The 22,667-nt window shown below is 38.5% G+C and overlaps 1 protein-coding gene across 2 annotated transcripts in view; it reads left to right on the top strand.

Moving 5' to 3' along the window:
- The window catches only part of REEP3 (receptor accessory protein 3), a 39,374-nt gene that overhangs the window by 4,089 nt on the left and 12,618 nt on the right, over window positions 1-22,667 (top strand). For both annotated transcript variants that reach the window (XM_083843953.1, XM_083843954.1), the window contains exons 2-5: window positions 13,554-13,626; window positions 17,974-18,050; window positions 18,560-18,680; window positions 19,939-20,052. In XM_083843953.1, coding sequence (XP_083700079.1) covers window positions 13,554-13,626; window positions 17,974-18,050; window positions 18,560-18,680; window positions 19,939-20,052 — 385 coding nt within the window. The remainder of the gene's footprint in view (window positions 1-13,553; window positions 13,627-17,973; window positions 18,051-18,559; window positions 18,681-19,938; window positions 20,053-22,667) is intronic.

A 22,667-nucleotide genomic window follows, 5' to 3' on the forward strand; every position in this document is an offset into this window, starting at 1 on the left:
AAATTGCAGCTGCACTTTTGGGGGGGAAAGGATTTGCTGTCACAGTGAGTGACAGAGATGGAGAGAGGTGCTGAAATGGCCGTCTCTCCACAGAACTGAACGATTTGGTCATCGTGTGTCAGTTATCCTTGACTCTTAATGCTGTGCTTAAACATCTAACCAGCTTGTTGCTGGGAGGAGCCATCCTCCCTTCACCCTCCCCTCACCCTCTGCTCTCTGCAGGGTCCAGAAGTTGTGCAGCCACAGGATGATTCTGGTTGTTTGTCGACTGAAATGAAAGAGGATCATCTTTGATTAGTGGCAGTGAACCGAGCTGGCTCGTGCTGCTGTCACGTAGTTGTTAGGTGCCATGTAAGTGCCATGTTGAGAATGAAAACTTGCAGGAGGAAAATAGCATTGTTTTCGGCGTCAGCATATTGCCAGGCTGCTTAAAACATACTCTGGAACTGTCTTCTTCGCTTGCACATTGCTGCTTATTCGTTCCTGTGCTGGATCTCATTCCAGTAATAACAGTGCAGCTGCTCTAATCAAACAAGGTGTCAGAATTTTTAAAGGGCCTTAAATTTTATAGTGGGGAATCTGTAAGTATATCCAAGTCTAGGGATTAAATATATTGTCTATGTGAAAGTTTAAAATCCTTTATATAATTGAGCAGTGAAATCATACGAGTGCTTCTGTCTGTAGCTGAGCTTCACAGTTAGGTAATCCCAATGTACAGCAAAAAGTGTCTGCTTGCTCATCTTGACTTATAATACCTATTCTGCAGGCGAGTGCAGTGACAAACAATGAGGTCTGGCAATCTGTTGGAAATAAGTGTCCCCACTGCCTGCCTGGCACACCTTTCCTTGTGTCAATGTTTGCTGTGGAGTTGAGTTGCTCTTTTCTCGCCCGTGCTTATGGCATTCCGCAGATGCGGAGCATGCGTGGTCAGCGCTCGCAGCCTGTGGCAAACTGCAGCTTGCTGGAAACAGATGGAGCACAACTAGAGGCGTGCTGCAGAGTCTGACATTCTTACTTAATGATCTTGGCATGTACTCTGTTACAAAACGTGCTGAAATCCACATCTGTGTCCTATGCATTGCAGATAAAGGAATACCAAGAACTGCATGGTCTGGCACAAAAGGACGTTTCTAATTAAAACAAACAACCTCTGCTCTTGTATGTTCTGCAAACCAATGTCTGCTCTGTCAGAGCGTACTTTAGGATCTCAAGCAGTTCTGCAGCATAGATGGAACAGCTTGCCTTTGCTGGTTATTTTGTACATAGAGCCAACTCCTGATATGCTCTTATAAGGACATCTCTGGGGAAGGTCCCAAGCTGAATTCTGATATTAATATACATATATATATATATGTATAAACTGCTTTGGATTAATGCTTTTAATTCTTGATCAGAAATTCTTCAAAAATATATGTAAAAATATGTTTGGCAAACCCTTTGTTCTGGTGTTTCATGTGTAGAGCTTTCTCTGTGCTTATTGATCCTTTTTGTTCTGTTTCTGCAATTTCAAAACCTCTACCATTGTGTGGATGTACCTTTTAGCCCTTCCAGGTTTTTAGAGAACAAAAAGAAGAAAATATTACAGCTGAAAACAATATGATCTGTTGTGAATCTTTCAAATCTTGCAGGCTTGCCAAAATAGGTTGTAGCAATTTACTACTGCGTAAATGAGATTAGGTATATAAGAATCTAGGTAGGAAAGATATATTGCAGTTTTTTTGCTGACCAGCCTGACTTGAAACATGGCGAGCTTGGATGAGACAGGACAGCCAATGCGATGAGATGCTTTCAGACACAGTGGAGTTAAAACACCCCCGAGTGACTCGCTGTGTGCTGAGCCCACACTGATAGTTCCTAGCTGAGTTTATCCCTGACAAAATAACAGGGCGTTACTTGGTTTCTGTTGTGCTCTAAGGCTAGTCTGCAAGCATTGACGTGGAAGTAGGTTTAACTAGGTGAATGTTTTCCTTGTGTTAATCATCTCTGAAATACTGCTCACATATCCTGAAGACAGTTGGAACTTGTATTTGGTGTTGAAAACTAACGTAGTGCAACTTCTTTAAAAAGCCTTTAACTCAGCATTAAAATGAAGGGATCCACAAAAGGAGAACTTTCCTGAAGTGAGAAGTCTGACATAATGCTTTGCTTTCTTCTGCTAATAAAGAGAGCTGCTGGAACTTGCACTGCTGGAAGGGGAAAATCGGAAAACAGTTTGTGCTTCTGCCTTCCAACAACTGTCTGGTTTTCGTTATTTCTTCTCCCTAACTCCTTTACTAACGCATTGATCAAAACCATGTAAAGGAGAAAGAGGAAAATGGTCACCAGCTTAGGGATGTCTGGGTTAGTTTTGATAATAACATTACCTTAAGCTGTAACGTTAACGAGAACCTAATTCTTTTGGCACTGTGCTCTTATTATTCACTTTTGTCTGCCAGTCTTTTTTTTTTTCCACACTAGGACTCAGTTCTAGAACACATGGTTTCCCTTATGTCTAAAAGCAAGTCTACTGTTACTCAGGTTACGCATATTTACGATTCGACTGTTTTAGAAGCCATAGAAGAAGCTGACCTGTACACATTGTTCAGCAGTGACCAGCTTAGAGTTCATTTAGAAGACAGTATGTCCACAGAAGCATAAAATACCTAGTTTTAGGGATGGCTTTAGCGGTCATTAGGTTGCCAGAGAAGCGATTTAAAGTGTTGGTTTTACAATCCAACATATACCTCTTTCAGTGGTGGTACTTCTTGAATAATAATTAACCTTGAATGCTTCAGATAAAGTGGAATTTATATTTGTATAAAGAAGATAATGTGAAATGGGCAAATTCACTGGTGGAAAATGACACTTCTGAAAAGGTACACTTATATTCACTCTATCCTCTGGATTCCTGGTCTGTTGATATACTACGACTCAGGCATTAACTGAATTCTCCTCTCAAAAATGAGCCTTTGGTTGGTTAGCATTGTATGCACTACTTCTTCTTAGGAGCAAAATCTACCCTCAAAGCAATTTAATGCATGAGTCTCTAAAGAGAGGTCAATAAATGAGTGGGGTTCAGGACCAAGGAAATTAACTTATTTTTTCAGCATGATATTTCTGACCTTAAGGTGAAGTTACTAATACAGCTACATGAAGAAGTTTGTCAGAGATTCTGCATGTTGTCTGTTCTTAACTTGGTGTCTAGCAGTATTCATAGAGTGTCTCTAAGCACAGGTTATAATTGAGGAAACACACGTACGTAGGAACAACAAGTCCAGATGTTATCTCATCATTATCTGCCAAATACAAATTTCATAGAAGAAGCCTTTTCCTGTGTGTAAATTTCCTGCAAAGTTTGTTTTTTGAATGCTCAAAAGAGGCTTCAGAAATACCTTTCTGAGTCTTGATAAGATTAACAGAACTGTTTGGAAATCAGGGTCCTTAAGGCAAAAATATAGAGGTAAGTAACTTCTGATGATCAAAGGTGAAAAATAGCTGTATGAGGAAGAGATGAGACAGACTTATTTTACTTCAATAACTGGTGTTGTGTGGTTGCATCCATTTTCTTTGCTCAAATCATTGTCTTTTATGTAGCATTTTCTTGGGAGAAGCAGGACCTTGAGGCTGGTCTGCAACAGCATCTTTAGGTTATAAGATGTCTAATGATTAAGTTGGAGCATTTTGGCCTTCAGGGTATGAACTTTGCTTTCTTCTTTAAAACCAAACATACGGATTCCTGTTCCACATATTGTGAAGTTTGTAGCAGTGTTGAATGCTTTAAATTAAAGAAAAAAAAAAGGCAACCGTATGGTAAAAGCATGGCTATGTGCAATTTGGTTTGTCTTTCATTTACAAATGGCTCAGAAATAAAATGTGGTTTATCCTGGAACAAGCAGAAGCAAGTTGGGACCACTTCTATTTTAAATGTTAGCTTCCTACAGCAAATCATTTTGATGTTGATGGTTCTTCAGAAATGTCGAGGGAAGATACAGCAGAAAGCTGTGGCATGATTGTGCATTTTGACTAGTGACATTCTCTCAAGTTTCCAGCTGATTCACTTTTTGTTAACTATATTTTCTTCTGTGGTCTTGGAGGAATTGTGTCTAGGCTACAGGTGATCTTCAGGCAGAGGCCAGGATGGTGAAACTCCAGCACAGTGGCTAGCTTTAAAACCACATTTCAAAGCAGAATAAAGCTTTAGACTACCCTAATAGTAAGAATAAAACTACCTTGAGAGTATATTGACTGGTTTCCTAAAATATCAACAGCATTAGAAGTTCTAGGTAATTGAACTTCTATAGTTTGTGTGGGATGTCAGGTCACTTTTTTGCTTAATGTAGCTCTTGAGATGATAGAAGAAAACATGCTTGAATACTTCAATACAAAGAATTTCTCCCCATCTCATGCAGTTGAGACTTGAATGTCTGTGTTGTATAATTTTGCACAGAGTTACTGCGATGACTTCCACAGCTTGATCTTGAAGATAATATAATTTAAGGTAAATAGGCCAAAGTTACTGCTGAAAAAAAAATCCAGATAACCAAAATGTTCTTCCCAGCACTGAAAGAAATTACTCCAACAAAATACTGAATTATCTTGCTTTGGGACTTAGATACATTAATGAGTGAGGCTACTTTAAATGTTAAGTAGAACTGTTGTAATGATAATGTGTGTTTTGGATCACAGTCTTATAAAATAGAGCGTATGCTACATGACTGTTTCTTTTTACATATGTGTAGGTATCAGCTTTCATCTTTGAACTTTAAAATAATGTTAATTGTTTTCTTACCTACTCCAAGGAATAAGCTTTTTCACCCATGTGCTAAATATAGAAAACATCTGCTGAAAGCTAGTTTGATTTAAAAAAAAAAATCAACTGATCTCTAAGTGACATCTTTAATCCAGCTGACAGTCCGAGTTGATTATTAAAAGAAAAGCACAGTTTAGTGCATAGTGCAAGAACACGTCTCTTACTTGGAACACAGTCATGCCAGGTTGTCATAAGAGCTGTGTGAAAAGCAGATGCAAACTCTCATAATTGTTGGTTAGTTCCTGGTGCTCCTGTCTGAAGCCACAGCTGGCTGCTCTCGGCCATAAACACTTCAGTGGCAAACAGTCAGCAGGAGGTGAATTTGGGGGGTATTAAGGTAGATTTGAAGAAAGATAGCTTATTTGAAGTTTCAGTAGGTGTGAGCAGCTTTGGAAATTAGTGCGTCTCCAGCAGGGATGAAATTCTGCTTTGAGCTGAGAGCTAGGTGAGAGATTTAAAGCTACTTAATAAGTATGATTTTGTATTGAAGGCCTTCAGTGTTGACTCTTTATCAGGTGGAAATGTTATAGACGGATTCAGTTCCTCTGTGTGGCTGCTTGGGAGTTATGAAATCACCTGCTGAGTATTCTGCATAAATGGCTGATCTTAGTAAGCATGTAAACAGGAAACAGTACGGGGATATTCAGGATGCTGTTAGGTAGTAGTCAAACACTTAAGTTGGATCAATTATTAGGTAGGCACGCAGAGAAGTGACTCAGACTTGTATAACCATTTCTATTCCTACTATAGTTTGTTTGCTTTTCAGTACTAGCTTTTTGGAGTTTTCCATACTGCTGGGTTTGTTGGGCTTTTGGGCTCTTTTTGAACAGGATTTGAGAGGTGTTTTTTCATGACGTGGTGATGATATCTCCAGGCTGATACCTGGAGCAAGAGGTGAGTTGTTTCACAGGGCTTATGTACAGGTAGTGCCCTGAGAAGAGAGACTGGGAGAGCTGTGCTGTCAGAGCAGTGATGCAGCTTGTCCCTGTGAAGGGCAGCGTCCAGGCAGACTTGGACAAAGAGGGGTAGCCTGGATTTTGCTCTGGGAGTGGCTTTTAGCTGTACGCTGTTTGTACTGCCAAAGGCCCTTAAGGGAGAGCTGTTGTAACGTGCGTGCAGTAGGTTTGTTGCTGGCAGAGTGGGACTCAGGGAACTCGTATCTGGGGTGTGTTGCTGGCTGGCTGAACTGCCCTAGTAGGCTGCAAGCCATGTGTAGGCTCTGAGTTGGGAATTCCTAGGTGCTTCTCTGAAGGAGGCAGCACATCATATGTGGGTACAGGTATCGAGTTAAGTGTTAAGACTTCTCTTTGATCTGTATTGTATTATCTATGGTTTTCCAGTAGCAAGTGGGATGAATAACAGGCAACCTTGGAAGTACTGTGAAAGTTTCCAGTGCTTTCAACTCTTTGAGCATATGGGAATTCTTAACAGAATGCATTTATAAGTGAATTATAGGTGATAGTGGCAGGAAAGGGAAAGTCCTCATTCTGGCCTTGAAGAAATTTCTCTGCAGAGCAAATGGGTTAATTAAAGATACCAGTGTCCTCTTGGCATCTAGGTATTGCTTTCTCTGGGAGAAATGTGGCGAGCCTATGCAAATAGGCAGTCAGCCTTACTGGTGTGTGAATACATCAGTGGTTCTGTACGGGTTCCAGCACAGAACTTCCTTTATAGAAGGGTTTTTTGTTATGTTTTTGTGCTGTTTTTAGACTTTCGTGGTTCAGGCAGGGATGTTTTCCATGTTGAAATAACGTAAAGAGTATCTGGCAACAGGTTGCTTATTTTGGTGTAAGGCAATACAAGAGCATTCCATAAGCGTGAGTGCATAGGATACAGAGCTCCAGGCTCTCTTTCGTGTATTGGGAGAAAGGCTTTAATAGTCTGTCAGACTGCTCGTGGTTATTATACTTAGCACTTAACAAATGCTTCTGATATAGGAATCTCTGACTTTCTAGTGGGATTGGTAGGGAAGTCACTTTCCTCCTTAAAACTTCTAGGTGACTTCTGCCTGCTTGAGTAATTGCACTAGTTTGGGTTATGCTGTGCTTTGGAAGAAGCTGGCAGTTGTTTAGGAGGATTCCAGCTTTCTACGCTGAAAGGTTAAAAGCCAGCTTGCTCAGCTCAAGAATGTGCTTTATTCAGACCTGTCAGTGCTTCTGGGTATATTCTTTAACTCTTGAGACTTTTTTTCCTATGGCTTCTTGGGATATTCTTTCTATAAGAGTGCCATGGAGGTTTTAACAGATCTGTTTCTGATTGCATTCCTGCCTTTCGTTAACTGCAGTCTCCCACAGGAGTTGAGGAGTTTAAGATTTGCTACTGTTAACAGACACATTCTTTCAACAGATTTATGCGATTCCTATGCCTGCCCCCTCTCCCCTCCATATATCTCTGCCATCACATAAGGAAGGGGGAAAAAAAGGAAAAAAAAAAATAGGATGCAACTCAGTGTGAAGTTCAGGAGCTTATCATCATGTTCCCCCTCCCTGTAACAGACTAGCATTTTGACCTAAAGGTATTATTTGTAATTACTTGGGTACATACTTTTCTAATATAGCATGTTATGGCTAATGTCATGTATCTGAATGTTGTCCAGTAGCAAAATGCAACTCAATTCTGTCCGGTGTCGGAGATAAGTCTTTGTTTAGCTTAGTGCCTTTCAAAAGCATTCAGCCTGACGTTTTTGTCCTGAGCTTTTGTTTGTCTGAACACGTGAAAACCGAGGCGAGAGCTGGGTTCGTCTAGAACTTGCTGCCTACCCAGTCGTAATCCTTGCGGGGTGCAAGGGAGGCGTGATGGAGGGGCTTGCTTTTTCCTTTGAATTGTAGGGTGGTTTTTTTTTCCTGACTAGGATTCTTACAAATACTCATTATGCCTTATTTTGAGTATGTATACCACACAAATGTTTTAACAGTTGTAACTTTTCATAACTAATTAGACTTAAATTTCACCACCCTCAAAAAAGAAGAAAAAATGAGAAAAGTCTTAACTGTTCTTCTTTTATGAATAGCAGCATGTAGTTTGAGCATATGAGTTACTGCTTTTCCAGCGTGTGCTGATTGAAACCTTAGCAGACGCTCTGAGAAGTATGACCATATCTTCCTTTTTAAGATCAAGAACAGCCAGCCAAAAACTCCAGCGTTGCTCTTCAGACTGTTTCATTCTACTATTTACTTTCCAGTAGGAAATTTTGCTTTCAGAAGGAGTCTTGCTTAAATTAAACTCTGTAAACATGACATGGAATAGTAGTTGTAGCAGAAGCAAAGGAATACTAATGACATTAGCCTAGTTTCTGCATCGATACAGTTCTGCAGTACAGATAAGGCTTTGATATCACACGCAGCTGGGAGTTGTCTACATTACTTCTGGTATTAGCATGGTGTATTACCATCTCTTGGAAAAGCTTGTTTGTGGAGGGGATGGAAGATCCTCCTGTCGTAAATTGCAGGTAAAGACTGCAATATTGGGAAGGGAAAATGGACAGGGCCAGCAAAGTAATTGTATCAAGAATTTATATTCACTTCCATGGTTTTATGGAGACAGGGTGGATTTCTTTTTCTTTTATTTCTTCCATTCTCCAGCCTGCCAAGTGCTGTCAAGTGATCCTCCAGGATGTAGGTACATATTTCTACTGTAGATGCACACATTAACAAATGTCTGGCTCTGTATCAGTCTGTGCCAAGATCGTCAATCTGTCAGTGGGTGGACAAGTCAGTGTCATTTGTTATCAGACTTGTTAGGGAGCTTAGCAAATGGTGCTGTCCCCAAAGAATCTTATACTAAATGAGTGTCCTGAATAGCTTGTAATAGTAGGGAATAGTTGGGGCCCTTGTCTTTCTGCATTTCAGAGAAATAAATAAAAGAATCAAGTTCCAGACACTTCCTTGCTTCTAGTAATTCTTTGGCAATGTGAACAGACTGAAGTCATAAATGGACTGTTGGCTTAATGGCTTAGCATTTTGGGAGTCTTGATGCAAGTAGTCCTTTTGAGAGACTTAGAGGCTTTCATTTCATATTTATCTATATTTTAGACATTAGCTTTAGTGTTGTTTACTAGCCAGACTAAATATGTTTTGTGCTAAAACAATGTGCGTAGAGGTGACTGTTTTGTTTTCCAGTTATCAGTCAGATGCAAACTTGGTTGCTTCACTTCAGAAATGAGTGTTTTAAATAGTTGTGCACTTAAAAGCTATTTAAAGTATTAAAATGCACATAACCTACTGTCTTATGCAACCGTATGGGTATGCAATGCATCATTCTCAGGTTTCAAGGGTTTATTACTAGTTTTGCCTTGTTTTGATTTTAATCTCCTGGTATATTTGAGAAACGTGTCTCTTTAAATGAGCAAAATGTCTGTAAAGGAGGTGGCTGTACCAAAAAAGGAATACTCCCCTAGCTGCTGAGTACAGCTGGAAACCTGAAATAGCTAGGCGTACAACTGGCAGGGAAATTACATTGGTAAGCAGGATTATCCATATATCTGCTGGTGAAATACAGCAAATGACATCACGCTCAGCTGAAATCTGTTTCCATCTGTGGAAGCTGGCTTTGTTCTTATCTGCTGTATTAGTGCAGCGTGCTAATATACACTGTGAAATACAAAGTGCATTTTAAAAATAGCACTTAAGCTTTTAAATTTGAAAAGCCTTGGGATAGTTGGGCATGTCCTTAAAGTATGTCATGAAGTCACCATAAAACAGCAGAGGAGGGGCTTTATAACATGTATCACAATATCTTTATAACATGTAGCAGGAGGTGCTGCTAACAACTTTGAGATTTTTAGGGGAATCAATGGAAGCAGAAGTATTAGAAAATGCCTTGCTGTTGTAGCTTTGTCACTGACGCCGATTGTGCTTAGGCTCCCTGCGGCTGCTCTGTGTGTTTCTGCCTCTGTCTTCGGTCAGCTGCAGTGAGCTCTCCTACTCCTGCCTCTGTACTGATCTGTGATTTATAGGTTGAGGGTAAATCTGAATTTGCTGACATTCAGCCGTGCTCCGTGGTGATGAGAGGGCTTTTTCACTGTTAACGTGCCTGGTAGCTTTAACTGAGACTGGGTGACTTCGTGTGAAGGAGGTAATGATGCCAGAGTTGACAGAGGAGTCATGCCGTGCTCAGTGTCAGCTCTAGGGAAGAGATAAAACCTTCACCGTACTGGTTTCTGTTATTACCAGCTAAACGTGCTGATGTCTTTCATTGTTAGTCTTATCCACCCACTTTTTGGGGAGAGGAGGAGAGAGATGAAAACTCTGGTTTTCCTCCATCAACAGACAAGTTCTAATGCTTCCATTTTATGGCAGCATTGAACACTAGGAAGTGACAGCATATTGTGTTACAAAGTTTTTTGTTCTTTGGTTTTAAAAACGAATTTCAGAAGAATTTTTTTGAAGTGAATAGTAAAAGTTGGTAACCTTGCTGGCTTTCCTGCCTTAATTTACTAGCTCACAGGATCTGAGTGGAGCCATGAATCAATGTGACATTGACTACTGGAAGTTTATTATTATTTCAGATGATGCCTTAATGTTTTTTAATTTGTTCCCCCTTTTTTTATAGTGAAAATAAGTACACTTCCCAAATAATAAACATCGTTCCATTTGAAATCTTCACTGTGATGTCTGTAATGTTCCCAGGCATGAGCAAGTCACTTACATGTGAAGTAGGAAGCAATTGGGATTTTTCTGATTTGACCAGGTTTCAGTAAGACCAAGATTTGCTAGCTGGGAAAAACTAGCTATTTCTATCGTATTTGTCTCATGCTAGTTACAATTCTCTTTTAACATGAGGTTGTCTTTAGCTTAGCTTACTGCTAGCTTAGCAAAAAAAATCCACTTTATCCTAATATGGGCTTCTAGCAGATTTTATAGGATGTCAAATCGGGAAAATTGCTGTTTAAATTTAAAAATAAAACTAAGCTTTTATTTAAAAAGCATTACCTGACAGTAGAGTGAATTGAAAACTATAGACCAAAATCTGTTAAGAAAAAGGTTCAAAGGGTTTCTTTCGTATGCTTCGTAGGAAGAAATTTACATGTGCAGTCTTCCAGTAGCTATATAAATAGCTTTGGACTGGTTTTGAGAATCTGGGAGACGTACTTAAATGACCAGTAACTGCTGGCATATAATTATGGCATCTGGCAGTTAGGATGACATTCAGGAACCTTTTCTGTCTTTTCCGTTCAAAGGCATTTCCATGGCTATAAACTCTCTGTTGTATTATTTAATAAAGCTTTCCTTATGTCTGATACTTAAAGGTTATAGTTTGAGCCAGAAGAAGGGAAGGTGAGAGGCATTACAGCTGATGTGTTACTGAACAGGGTATTACCCAGGGACAAAGAAGAGGAAGAGCTCTTGTCTACAGAAGTTCATCCAAATTAAGGTTGTTGGATCTAATAATGCCACTTCTGTTTCCAGGTCTCATGTTGTTTGGGTGAGGTGAGGTTTTTGACTGGTGGTGTCAAGATCTCCTAGTCAGCAGAAATAAAACCGTTCAGGGTTTTTTGACGGTTGCTTTTCTTGCCCATAGGATGAAAGGTGTTTGGATTAAAGTAGAGTTGTATTTAGGTAGACTTTAACAGGTTGTGCTGAACTGGAATTCAAATAGTCTGGGCTTTTTCCAAGAGGCATTTCAACATCTGAAATGTGTAGGTAAGGTCACCTGCAGTGGCATAGCAGCTTAGCCTGTTCTTGTTAAAGAGCTTCAGGATCCATCTTCTGTTTAGCGCAGACTGTGAAATTCTGAGCGTCCAGGTCCAGATGGCCAACTATCACCCTGATGCTCTGGTTATGCCCTTTCGTATTAGTGTTGTCTTAAGTGATCTGCAGTATACCATCCCTTCCTACTACACGGGAAAATGACGATGATCATAAACTGAAACGGGGGGGGGTCTAAATAGATGTTATGCAAACAGTTTGCGCTGAAAGGCCCATTAAGTGTTGGAGCAGGTTGTCTAGGGAGGCTGTGAAACCTTTCTTTGGAAGTTGCCACCACCTAACCAGATAAAGCCCTGAGTAGCCTGGTCCAAATCTGATGTCAGCCGTGGTTTAAGCAGAAAATTGGACCAGATGACTTCACAAGGTCCTTTCCAACAGAAAGAGTCCTGCAATTATTCTTCCATAACTTTCTCCTCCCTCTTTCACTTGTGGCACTTGAAGCTTAATATTAGGAGCTCTAGTAATAGCCCCCCCTACCCCAACGATAGATTTTCTTCTGTAAGTTAACAGGTATGTGTTTCTTACCCTGGTATATCTGATGTTGAAGAAAGTATCTCGCCTTTGCTGTTAATAATTCTACACTTTTTTTTTATTTTTTAATTTAAAGTACTGTATTTTAACTGTTGGGGATTATTTTAGTATTTGAAATAGAGTTCCGACCAAGCAGAAGACTTCTGCCTATGCATCAGAGAGGAGATTGGAAGATGGGGTATATCAGACTGCAACTCTCAAGCGTACTCCGATGTCTTGTATACTACATGGCAGTATTTATAATTAACATCTTGTAGAAGATGCAGGCTCTTCTACAGAGAGTCTCTTTAGAATTTTCTAAAAATACTTAAATTGGGCTAGAATTTTTTTAGAGTTTCTTTAGGGCTGAAACACAAAGCTTGCTAGCATCGTGCAGTGTTATGCGGTGGTTGCACAGGTAGAACCACTTATTTAAAGCTACCTGCCACATCTATGAAACCTTAAATTTTAGTTGATTATTTACTTTGGTAAACGTTGACGATATGAGTTCAAATCTTGTGTGCTGCATCTTCCCCAGGTGGAGTCGTCTTTAGAATACTACATGATGCATCTTCCTACACTTAGCTCTATTAATTACTTAAGAGTTGTGAACTTTTGGGGAAGATCTCTGGCGATCCTGAGATGTGTCAATTTCTCCCACATAACCATGCTGAGCGGTTTGTAAGTGCTAGTGCAGAGATGTAGCCAGACTTCTCTGTGACTGCTGCTTTAGGCCAGTTGGAACTAAGGGCAGGCAGTTGCCTGACTTTACAAAGTGTAGCAGGCTGGTGAAATAAAAGTCTAGACCTCCTGCAAGGAGGCAGCAACCACAGCTGTTGCATTTATCATGAAGAACAGTGCCACTGGTCTGTGACCATGATAGTTTTTCCTAGAAAATGCTGTATTGTAACAAACGTTTGTTAGAGCAGATCTTTTTTTCTGATTCTGCTCTCACTATGGATTGGTTGGCACCCTCTCACCCTGCTCCCTGCACCTTATGTTTGATGAATTATAGCAGAAATTGGCTGTCTCAGAAAAGTTGGATTAATTCCCACGTGCCTCCATTTCTGTGTTTGGTTTTGCAGTGTTTTAGCAAAAGGAGCTGAATTTGCTTAACTCTTCTTGTTGTGTTACGATGGTTTTTGAAGAATCTCCTGTTATCTGATAAAAGATGGTTCTAATTCTCTATGATAATGGTTAGAGGATTTTCAGGTGTGGTTGCACTGCTAAGATGGAAGCAATTTTTTGGTATGGACAGGACTGCAGGACTGGTTTTGCTTGCAGCAAAACCAGAAGAGCTACTAGTTTTGCATTATCTGCTAGAGGCAGTCCTAGAAAACTGCTGTCTATGGGGTCATACGATCTTTTCTTTTGGTATTGCTTTTATTCCTGTATATTGCTAAACTTCCAAGGAACCTGTAACACTGATTTTTATTTCAAAGTATGTGAGTTTTTTTCAAAGTTGGTTAGTTTACAGTAACAATGCATTGTCACTAGTTTGCTATATATGGTATAACAAATTCTGAAAACTCTTTATTTTCCAATAGGCTGGTGTTTGGGATGCTGTATCCTGCATATTATTCGTACAAAGCTGTGAAGACAAAAAATGTGAAGGAATATGTAAGTCACATTCCTTTTAATTGCTTAATTAAATATAGCAGTGACATTTTCATTATGCAGTGCAATAGAATATATGAAAGGTGAATTCGACTGTCTCAGTATTAGATATAAAACCTGTGTGAGTGTGATGGTAGTCCTGTGATTTCTGTTTGGAATGCCAAAGAAGATGGTTCTAATTCCCTATGATAATGGTTAATCGTTTCTCAGATTTCTCATATATAACAATTTTAGAGGAGGTTTTTAAAACATAAACCTTAGTGTTAGCTGTATTTCAGTGGAATGCCCCAAATAATGCAATTTTGGGCAGCGAAAGGGGAAGCTTCCTAATTCTGCCAACACCTGTGGAATAAGCAATTACAGATTCGATTCTCATTGATGATGTGAACAGTGGCAGCATTTTAACTGTCATTGCATAAAAGTCAACAAGAGGTTCAAAATCCATCTGAGGAAAGGGTGGCCCTGGTTAATCCATCGTTCTTCAAAGATTTAGATAAGATAATGTGGAGGAAAGAAGCAGAACAAACAGAAGAGTGAGATGGGGAAAGATACTTACGCAGGTCAGAATTAATTTGTTAAATTGGGTACTTTCGGATGTGAACAATGATGATTAGCACAAGAATGGCATGCAGTTGCAAGCTTTGGTCACTTTGTTACTTATTAATTTGATTCAGCTACTAACCTGTATTCTTACCTGAACCTTTTTTTTTTCTCTCCGTTTTTAACTCGGCTCCTTGACTTAGGACAGGGAGGCAGTGCCATCGGTTATATTAATTTGACAGTTACAGCTGTGACCTAATGCTGCTGTCTGGGGACATAATGTTGCTGCTCTGTACTTGGTGCAGTAGCAGAATGCAGTAGATGTTGTTCCTCCTCTTGTATTTCTTGCATTTAGCCAGGCCACTCCATCAAGGCTCTGAAGTGAGCATCGTGTTCATACATAATTCTGTTTTTTTTTTTTTGTGTGCAAGCTGATTAGACCTTATTTGTGCACGCAGGGCTACTGTCTGCCACAGGTAAGCTTCTGAGAGGGAAAAATCAGTGGAAATAAGAAGAGAATTTCATCTGTATTGTGTTTGCTTTACCCTGCCAGGAAAGTGTATAAATGCAGAGAGCTTAAAATCCTGTTTTCCTCCCTGATCCCTCAAAAGGGATTTACAGGGTTAGTAGAGGATACCAGTTTTGAACTCTAATACAAGCTATCACTTTGAGGTTTGTGTTGACTCTAACAATACATTTTCAAAAAATTCAATGTCCCTAGAATGCTGAGATTCTGACTCAAATAGTCAGAACAGTTAGCTGTGACTTAGCTTTTATTTTTTTGAGATGTCTGTTGTTTCAACAAGACTGCTAGTAGGACCAGGAACTGTATTTTTCCAACTGTGTATTTTCATCCAATTTGAAAACAATACTTTCCAGTGACCTGTGGTCTTTGACCAGTCCCTGCGTCTGCAGTTGCATACAAAATATTCATGGGACTGAGATGAATGAAAAGCATCACATTGTTTCTAAGCGCTCTTTATTTTTTAGTGTAATACTGTGACTTTTTCATAGGCAGGGAGTGACAGTGATTGCTCAGTGAATTACCACAGCATTGCAGGTTAGGTTAAGTGTCCTGATAGATCTTAGACTGATCGATGTCTCGTCTTCCCAGCTGGATCATTTTCTTTGGAGAGAGTATAGGTTACTGCAGCCTTCCAAATGGCACAGCTCAGCTGCCAGTTATGTTCTGGCCCAAGCCCAGCTTCCTTTCCAGGGCTATGTGTGGCTCAGGACCATCTGTTTTTGTTTACAGGATTGCAAGAGCTTTATAACAGGGTGAAATTTTGGATTTAGCCACTACTTCCACCAGTTAACAACAACAACAAAGAAAAGGAATCTTGATGTGATGTGTGTGTGTGTATACATATATATATTTGCTGTCATAATGCAGCAAAATGTTCACAGAAATTTCTTAAAAATTGAGCTTTTATTGCTTCAATTTTTGATAATTTAGAAGACATGTATGTACTTTTAGTTCTAGAAATTAGGATTTGCTCCTTTGAGAAAATTTATTTGTTCTTTTAATTACCCTGGTTTAATGGAGTCAACTAAAATCTTTGAGGAATCTTTTCACTGTATTACACCAAAGTGCCTGTAATAAGCATCTGAAACGTAGTTTAGAAGTCTACCATCCAGTCTTCTCAATTTTTGGCTTCAAAATCCTGACTTGAAAGACTGTGATTCAGCCAAAGCCAACAAAGATGAGCTTAACACTTGATAGAAAAAACACCCAGCAAAACAAATCTGTAATCACCCTTTTAACATAAAAAGCAAAACCTGATGAAAGCTTCTTTAACTTTGTCTTTCAGAGTAGAGCAGCTGATGGTCTTCTGGGCAGTGTCAAAATATTTACAGCGACCTTCTTCTGTGTTTTTTTTTTTTCCCCTAATTTTTCTGGTATGAAAACCACTGTAAATCACTTGGGTTCACCTGTCAGGGATACTTTTGTTACCTAATACACTAGTTGTACTAGAATATGATTTGCCCTGTGTTTTTGAGAGTCTGTGCCCAGACATCAGCAGGACTCCTGGCAGATGTCACGTGCCCTTCTGCTGTGTTTATTACTGTTTGTAGCATCCCCAGAGAAACTCCGCTTCTGGTGTTGTTCGTAATTGGATAAATAGATCAAAGATTTAATACCTTGGGTAGACCATTTCGAAAAAGGTCAGTATTTCAGGGCATTTTAAACATGCAGTTTTGCATGTTTAAGGTGATGGGGCAATGGTGGATGTTAACTTTATTTTTATTTCAGGTGTTGACTCAGGTTCATGGGAGGGTCACCAGTCTAAGTGTCACATGGCCTGTCAGAGATGACTTCAGCTGTTGTGTACTTTTGTCTTAGCTTATTCAAGCCTGAAATATCTAAATCCTCTGAGAGATTGAAATGAAGAATGTCATCACATGACTGAGTTTCTTTTCAAATTGAAATGCAGAAAACTACTTAATATAAGTGGGTCCTGTGACAAAGGAAGTAGTTTTAAATCTTAATACACAGCTATGAAATAAGCAGGAGTGTAGTGTTAGGTTTGGACTTAAGTTCACCACACACAAAAAAAGCTTTAGAAGTATAGCTTAAATCTGACCCATATCCTCTGTGGGGAAACTGTATATTTCTCCCTTTGAAAGAGGGTAACATGAATTTAAGACTTGAATTAGTATCCCACAAATGTAGTGGTTAATGCTTTGTGGGTATATGAGAAGAGTTAGCAATCTGTATATAGCAAAAGAAAGTTACTGCATCTGTTTGTAGGAGTTACTTTTCTTTTCTTTTTCCTTTTTGCTTCCTTTTTCATTTGTTTTAAGCATAGATAACAGAATTTAAAGAACGTGTGGGCGTTCAGTTAGTAAAAACTGAATAGATGGTGGTGCTTTGCACAGATCTATTTTGGAAACACATTTTTTTGGGTCATTGATATTTTAGAAAAGACAAATGCACAGAACTACTATAATATTTATTCTGAAATATGTAGTCAGTTTAGAAAACAAGATATGAACAAATGTTCAAGAAAAGAGATTTAATCAACTGGCTAATAAAATACAAGTTTTAATTCTGTTTTTAAGTGCATTGTTTGATTTTGGAACAGTGATGTATAGTCTTTATAAAAAAAAAAAAAGCACCCCCCAACAAATTAAAAAAAAAAAAACAACACATCTAAGCATCTTAATACTTCACGTTTAAATTCTTTTGTTAACAAGAACTTTGTGGTTCTTGGCATGTGAATAGAATTAAAGTTCCATGAAAATACTTTTGTCTTGCCTTGTTCCAGTGTCAGCACCATAATGGCAAACACACATGTAGAATGTAATTTCAAAATATAGCTGAATTAGCTGGGTAATGGATGTGGTACAGTGAAAGCAAGGGCTATCTGAGTTACTGACACTGGTGTTTTTTTTTAATGTGTGTTCTAGAAACATATGGATGAATGTTGAAGAGTGAAATATGCTTTAGTGCTACACTGGGAGTTGCACTTGATGCTTGTGATAATCTACTGACTCTTCACAATGTTTTGTTGTCATCATTAAAGCTTTCTAGCAGCAGAATCAAATCTGTGAAGCTGTCCTGGGTGAGGCTGTGACCCTGGAGATCCAGGCATTTCATTCAGATCATTAATGCTGCCACCAGTTCTTAGGAACAGAAAACCCGTAGGATCTTTCTGTGATTTCTCTTGAAACCAACTTGATGCAGACCAAGACGCTGTTGAAATTCTTGCTTTGACATCTTTGAACCAATGGACTGTAAAGTGCATGGTGTATTCTATGTAAAGGTGAAATAAAAACTCTTACTGATGATAGTGTTTTAATTTTCAGGTTCGCTGGATGATGTATTGGATTGTGTTTGCTCTTTATACAGTTACTGAGACAATAACAGACTTAACAGTCTCTTGGTAAGAGCCTGCTTTTTATGAACTCTGGATGTAACTATATTTGTTTCATATGTTCTTTGATTTATACTGATGTAACTTTATAAAGAAGTCATACTTGTAGATAGCTTTTTTTTCCTCGGTAGAAGATTTCAGAGTGTGTATGAAGAATTAACATCTGTTTCCAAGCTTGCTGCATGCTGTTGCTTGAAGTAGTGACTACAGAATTTCTACCTTTGCTGAAGAAGCTGAGGAGGGGAAGGAAACTCTTAGAAGTATAGACTATGATTGCTTTGCATTACACAATCATAAACAGAGTAGATATTTTTCCATGTTTTGCAGATGACAGTATATTTCATAAACTAAATCCATAGGTCTAACTTTTTTAATTTATTTAATATAACTTAGTGTATGTGAAGAATCCTTTATATTAATATATAATTGTTTTTTGAAGAGATTTTTTGTTGTTGATTTATTTAGTACGTCATCTTATTCCTGGTGTTGATTTCATTCAACTTTTGGCTTGCCTTTAGGTTTCCACTGTATTATGAACTGAAGATAGCTTTTGTTATTTGGCTTCTTTCCCCGTATACTAGAGGGGCGAGTTTAATCTACAGAAAATTTCTGCACCCTCTTCTTTCTTCTAAAGAAAGGGTAAGAAGTAGCTTCTCATATTTTTAATGCCTAATATGGAAATACCATATACTGAAATGCTAACCATTGCTAGATAAAAGATCAGTGTGTTACTGGCTTGCAGGGCAGCGTGAACTTGGACTAGAAAAGTGCATATGAATGTCCATATATATGCCTCTGTTTAACTTGCATGAGCAGATAGTCTGTGACTTTCTATTGACATGAGACAACAACATAGTGTTCCCTGATCTACACAGTGCACACTGGGGAGCCCAGTTGAGTGGAAGTGATGCAGTTAAATATTTCTACTGGAAGAGCGTGTGCAGTACTCCCTATGCAGAAGCATGAGTACAGTTTTAGCAACAGCTCTTCATATCACCATTTTTTTCTAGCATACCCAAGTAACGTAATTTCCCAGGATGAATGATGTTGGTGACTTTTGGTATGCAAAGTGAAAGGATGCAATGAGAGACTTTTCACTGAAGTGTAAGGGAGGACCAATCTGCAACAGAAAATACCCTAACAGAGAATGACTACAGGATAGTTACCTTTAGCTAAAGTATGACAAATCTGCATAGTTCTTTTTCAGTATTGTATTTGTGTGTGTAGAAAGATCAGTTAGCAAAGGTGTGAACACTACTGCTGATAAACCTCACAGTACAGAACGTAGTATTTATTAATAAAGGGTTAGTGCAGGGCTTGACCAATATTAGGTAAAACAGGTAGCTGACACAATTGCTACTGATTTGAACGATAATGTCATCTTGACCGTATGAAGGTTGAATTGTAAACAGTTTCTAACTTCATAAGCTAAATGGATTTTTCTCTGTAGATTGCTAGCTATTGTGAACTGCATTGAAGTTTTTATCTCTAACTCCAGGCATTAACCACAGCTAGGGAGAAGTGTCATGCCTGTATTGTCCTTGATACTTAACTGTGTCAAAGTTCTGGCCTCTGAAGCATGTTTTTTTTCTTCTTGAACAACATTTGTCTGGCAATTTAAGCTTACTCTCTGCAAGAAACTTGTTACATAGCTGCAATGTTTCTGAGTTGGACAAAAGTAATGTTTTACCTTCTTGTTTGATTAGACTTAATCCTTTTTAGGATGAGAGAGTGTAAGTGAATGAAAGATTAGTATGCAAAGGCAAAAGTAATTGTTCCATTAAATATTTCTTCGAGGGTCTCTTCTGTATTCCCATATTGATGAAAAATAATACTGTGTGGGTAATATGCCTCCTATATGCACAGCCCTTTAATACTTAAGTATGTTTTGCTTTAGGAGATTGATGAGTACATCGTACAAGCCAAAGAAAGAGGCTATGAGACCATGGTGAATTTTGGAAGGCAAGGGTTGAATTTGGCAGCAACTGCTGCAGTGACAGCAGCTGTAAAGGTAACCTTCTGCTTACATTAATTGCTTCTGTCCTTGATATACTTATTGAACAGTGTGGCGGTACCGAGGATTTGCCATTCCTGAATAAAAAGACGAATTCTGCAAATGTGTTGAAAACCTGGAACACAATGTAAGGGCTGCAGCACTGTAGTTCTCATACTATGTCTAAGATGGTTTGTAGTGATTTTTTCAATGATGGGGATCAGGTTGCATGCTATCTTCTGAATTACAGTAATTTTCTATGCAGGCTTTTGGTAAAGATGACCACTGTTTCTTTTCTGTCTCCATTGTGCTTTCTTGTTGATAAACAAACTGTTTAAAGGATTTCTGGCTTCTTTCTGCTGTTTTTCTCCAATCAACTTGAGGTAACTGCATATATGAAATAAGGCATGATAGATTACTACCACAGAAGTTATTTTGACACAATTAACTTGTTTGCAACTAGCTGATTGAATTAGTAAATTAATGCACTAAGCATAAACTTGCATATTACTGTTTAGCATACTCTTGCTTTGTTGTCTCATTTCCATTAAGTCATGAAGTAAACCGTGATTGTTACAGATTCAAGTTTGTACAAAACTCAGAACATTCAGTTGAATTTGAAAGGGTTCTGGGTCTAGGAGAACAAAATAAGTGCTTAAGTAAGCTTCTGAGCAACTTGTGGCCCAACAGCAGGGAGTAGAAGATGAGCATGATGATTTTTTGGCAATGTATATCATAGAATCATAGAAGCGTTTGGGTATCCTACCTAATACTCAATTAAAACAAAACACAAAAGTGTGGAAAGTAAGATGTGTATATCCTAGCTAAATGATAGTCTTGAGACTATCAGGATTAATTTCCTCTAGTGAATAAATGGAACTGCTGTGTTTGTAGTAACAGGACTTAAAACTGTTAGTAGATAGCAGAAAGCACTGTAGAGATCCCAAGCTGTGACAGTTAAGGAAATGCAGCTAGCATTTAACTTAAATTTCTGTGCTCATATGTAAACTTAGTTAATAAATCAAACTCAATTTTAAAAAATGCATTTTCAAATACTATCTTAAAAAGGTTTGGAGAAAGTCCCAATATCTTCTTTATTCACTTTCTCTCTTTTTAAAGATGTATGTGAATGGTAGTTTAAAAAAACATAGTTTTAAAATATGGGCACAATGAGCCTGGGTTCAATTTGATTGCTGGCTCCTTTTTTTGTTATTCAAATTCGTAGCGTTACCTTGAGGCATGAAGTAATGTAGAATGAAATAGAGTATACCTCTAGAGGAATGAAAGTATCCAGAGTGAAAGTAGGTTATTTAAAAGCAAATAAACAAAAATAACAACAAAAAAACCAACCTCAAAGTACTCTGGGGAAAATTTAAGAACTATGCTATTTAAAATGCTAAAAAGGTAAATTCTCTGCCAAACAGCAATCATAACTTACTATGATGTGTACTGTAATGATACTTACGCTCTATGTTTTCACCATGTCTGTCTGTCTGGCTAAGGTTGAATATGTCCTTGTTAATTCTTATAGTGCTACAGATACACCGTAAAATAAATAATGCAAATATCTCCTCCCAGTTTCTTCTGAAGCATGAATAACTTTTGCCTAAATGTCATCCATGTTTGGATTTTTTAGCTATTCAGCTGTGACTGGCAGGATGCCTGCTCTATTTTCTTAAAACTTGCTTAACACACTCATGAATATTTGTACAGAATTATTTCGGTGCAGATGAGATGCTTGGGCAAAAAAACTACTACAATACCAGAGACCTAAAATAGACATGATTTAAACACTGAAAGAAGAGACTCTCTGAAAATCTTTATTTTGGCATGTTAAACCTCTCTTCAGTTTCTCATTCCAAAAAGCTGAGAGTGACTGCTCCATGCAAGCAAATGGAGACAATGCACGTGTTCTTGATTTTTGTTCACTGTTTTTCAAGAGCTGACTGCTGCCTCCAGCAGGTGAAAAGATTATCCTTTCAGCATGAGCTGGTGGAGCATGCTATAGTGTTTCAGGAATGGAATGCTATTAGTGGGATCAGTTTTGATGGGAAGGAGACACATTCATCATCACTTTTTTTAATAGAACAAGCATGCTTATTCTGACACATTGGATCTCAAATTAGGAGTAGAGAATGTAGGAGGTTAAAGACGAGAAGAGGTCCAAAGAAAACTTCTGCTCACTGAAGTGTTCAAGTAAATGATGCTAGGATCTCTATATACTCTGACTTGAGTAAATTTGCCTGGACTTCAGTAAAATCGCTTAGAAAATCTGGAATATTTTCAAGAACAAAAGTGGGAAAGAGTAGCTTCTCCAAGGGCTGACAAAGGAAAATGGGATTAGCATTGAAAGGCTAGTTGGCTATGTAGGGAAAGCTGAAGCAGACAGGTCAGTCTACTGAAATTTGACATAGATTCAAGAGTGCTCAGCTGTAAAGTTGAAATGTAATTGGCAGGAGCTGTGGCTTAGACTTTACATTCCTATACTGATATTTTTAGCTGCTGCTAGTTAGCCCCTGTTCACATAAAATTTGTGTCCAGACAACACAATTTGATCGTAAAGCTACTTTTTCCTTAATGTATTGGTTAATCTACACCAGTTGAAATTCAGTGTTTCAAAACCAGCTAAATAG

The sequence above is a fragment of the Anser anser genome, assembly GCF_964211835.1.
Source record: "Anser anser genome assembly, chromosome: 7".
NCBI classification, from domain to species: Eukaryota; Metazoa; Chordata; class Aves; order Anseriformes; family Anatidae; genus Anser; species Anser anser.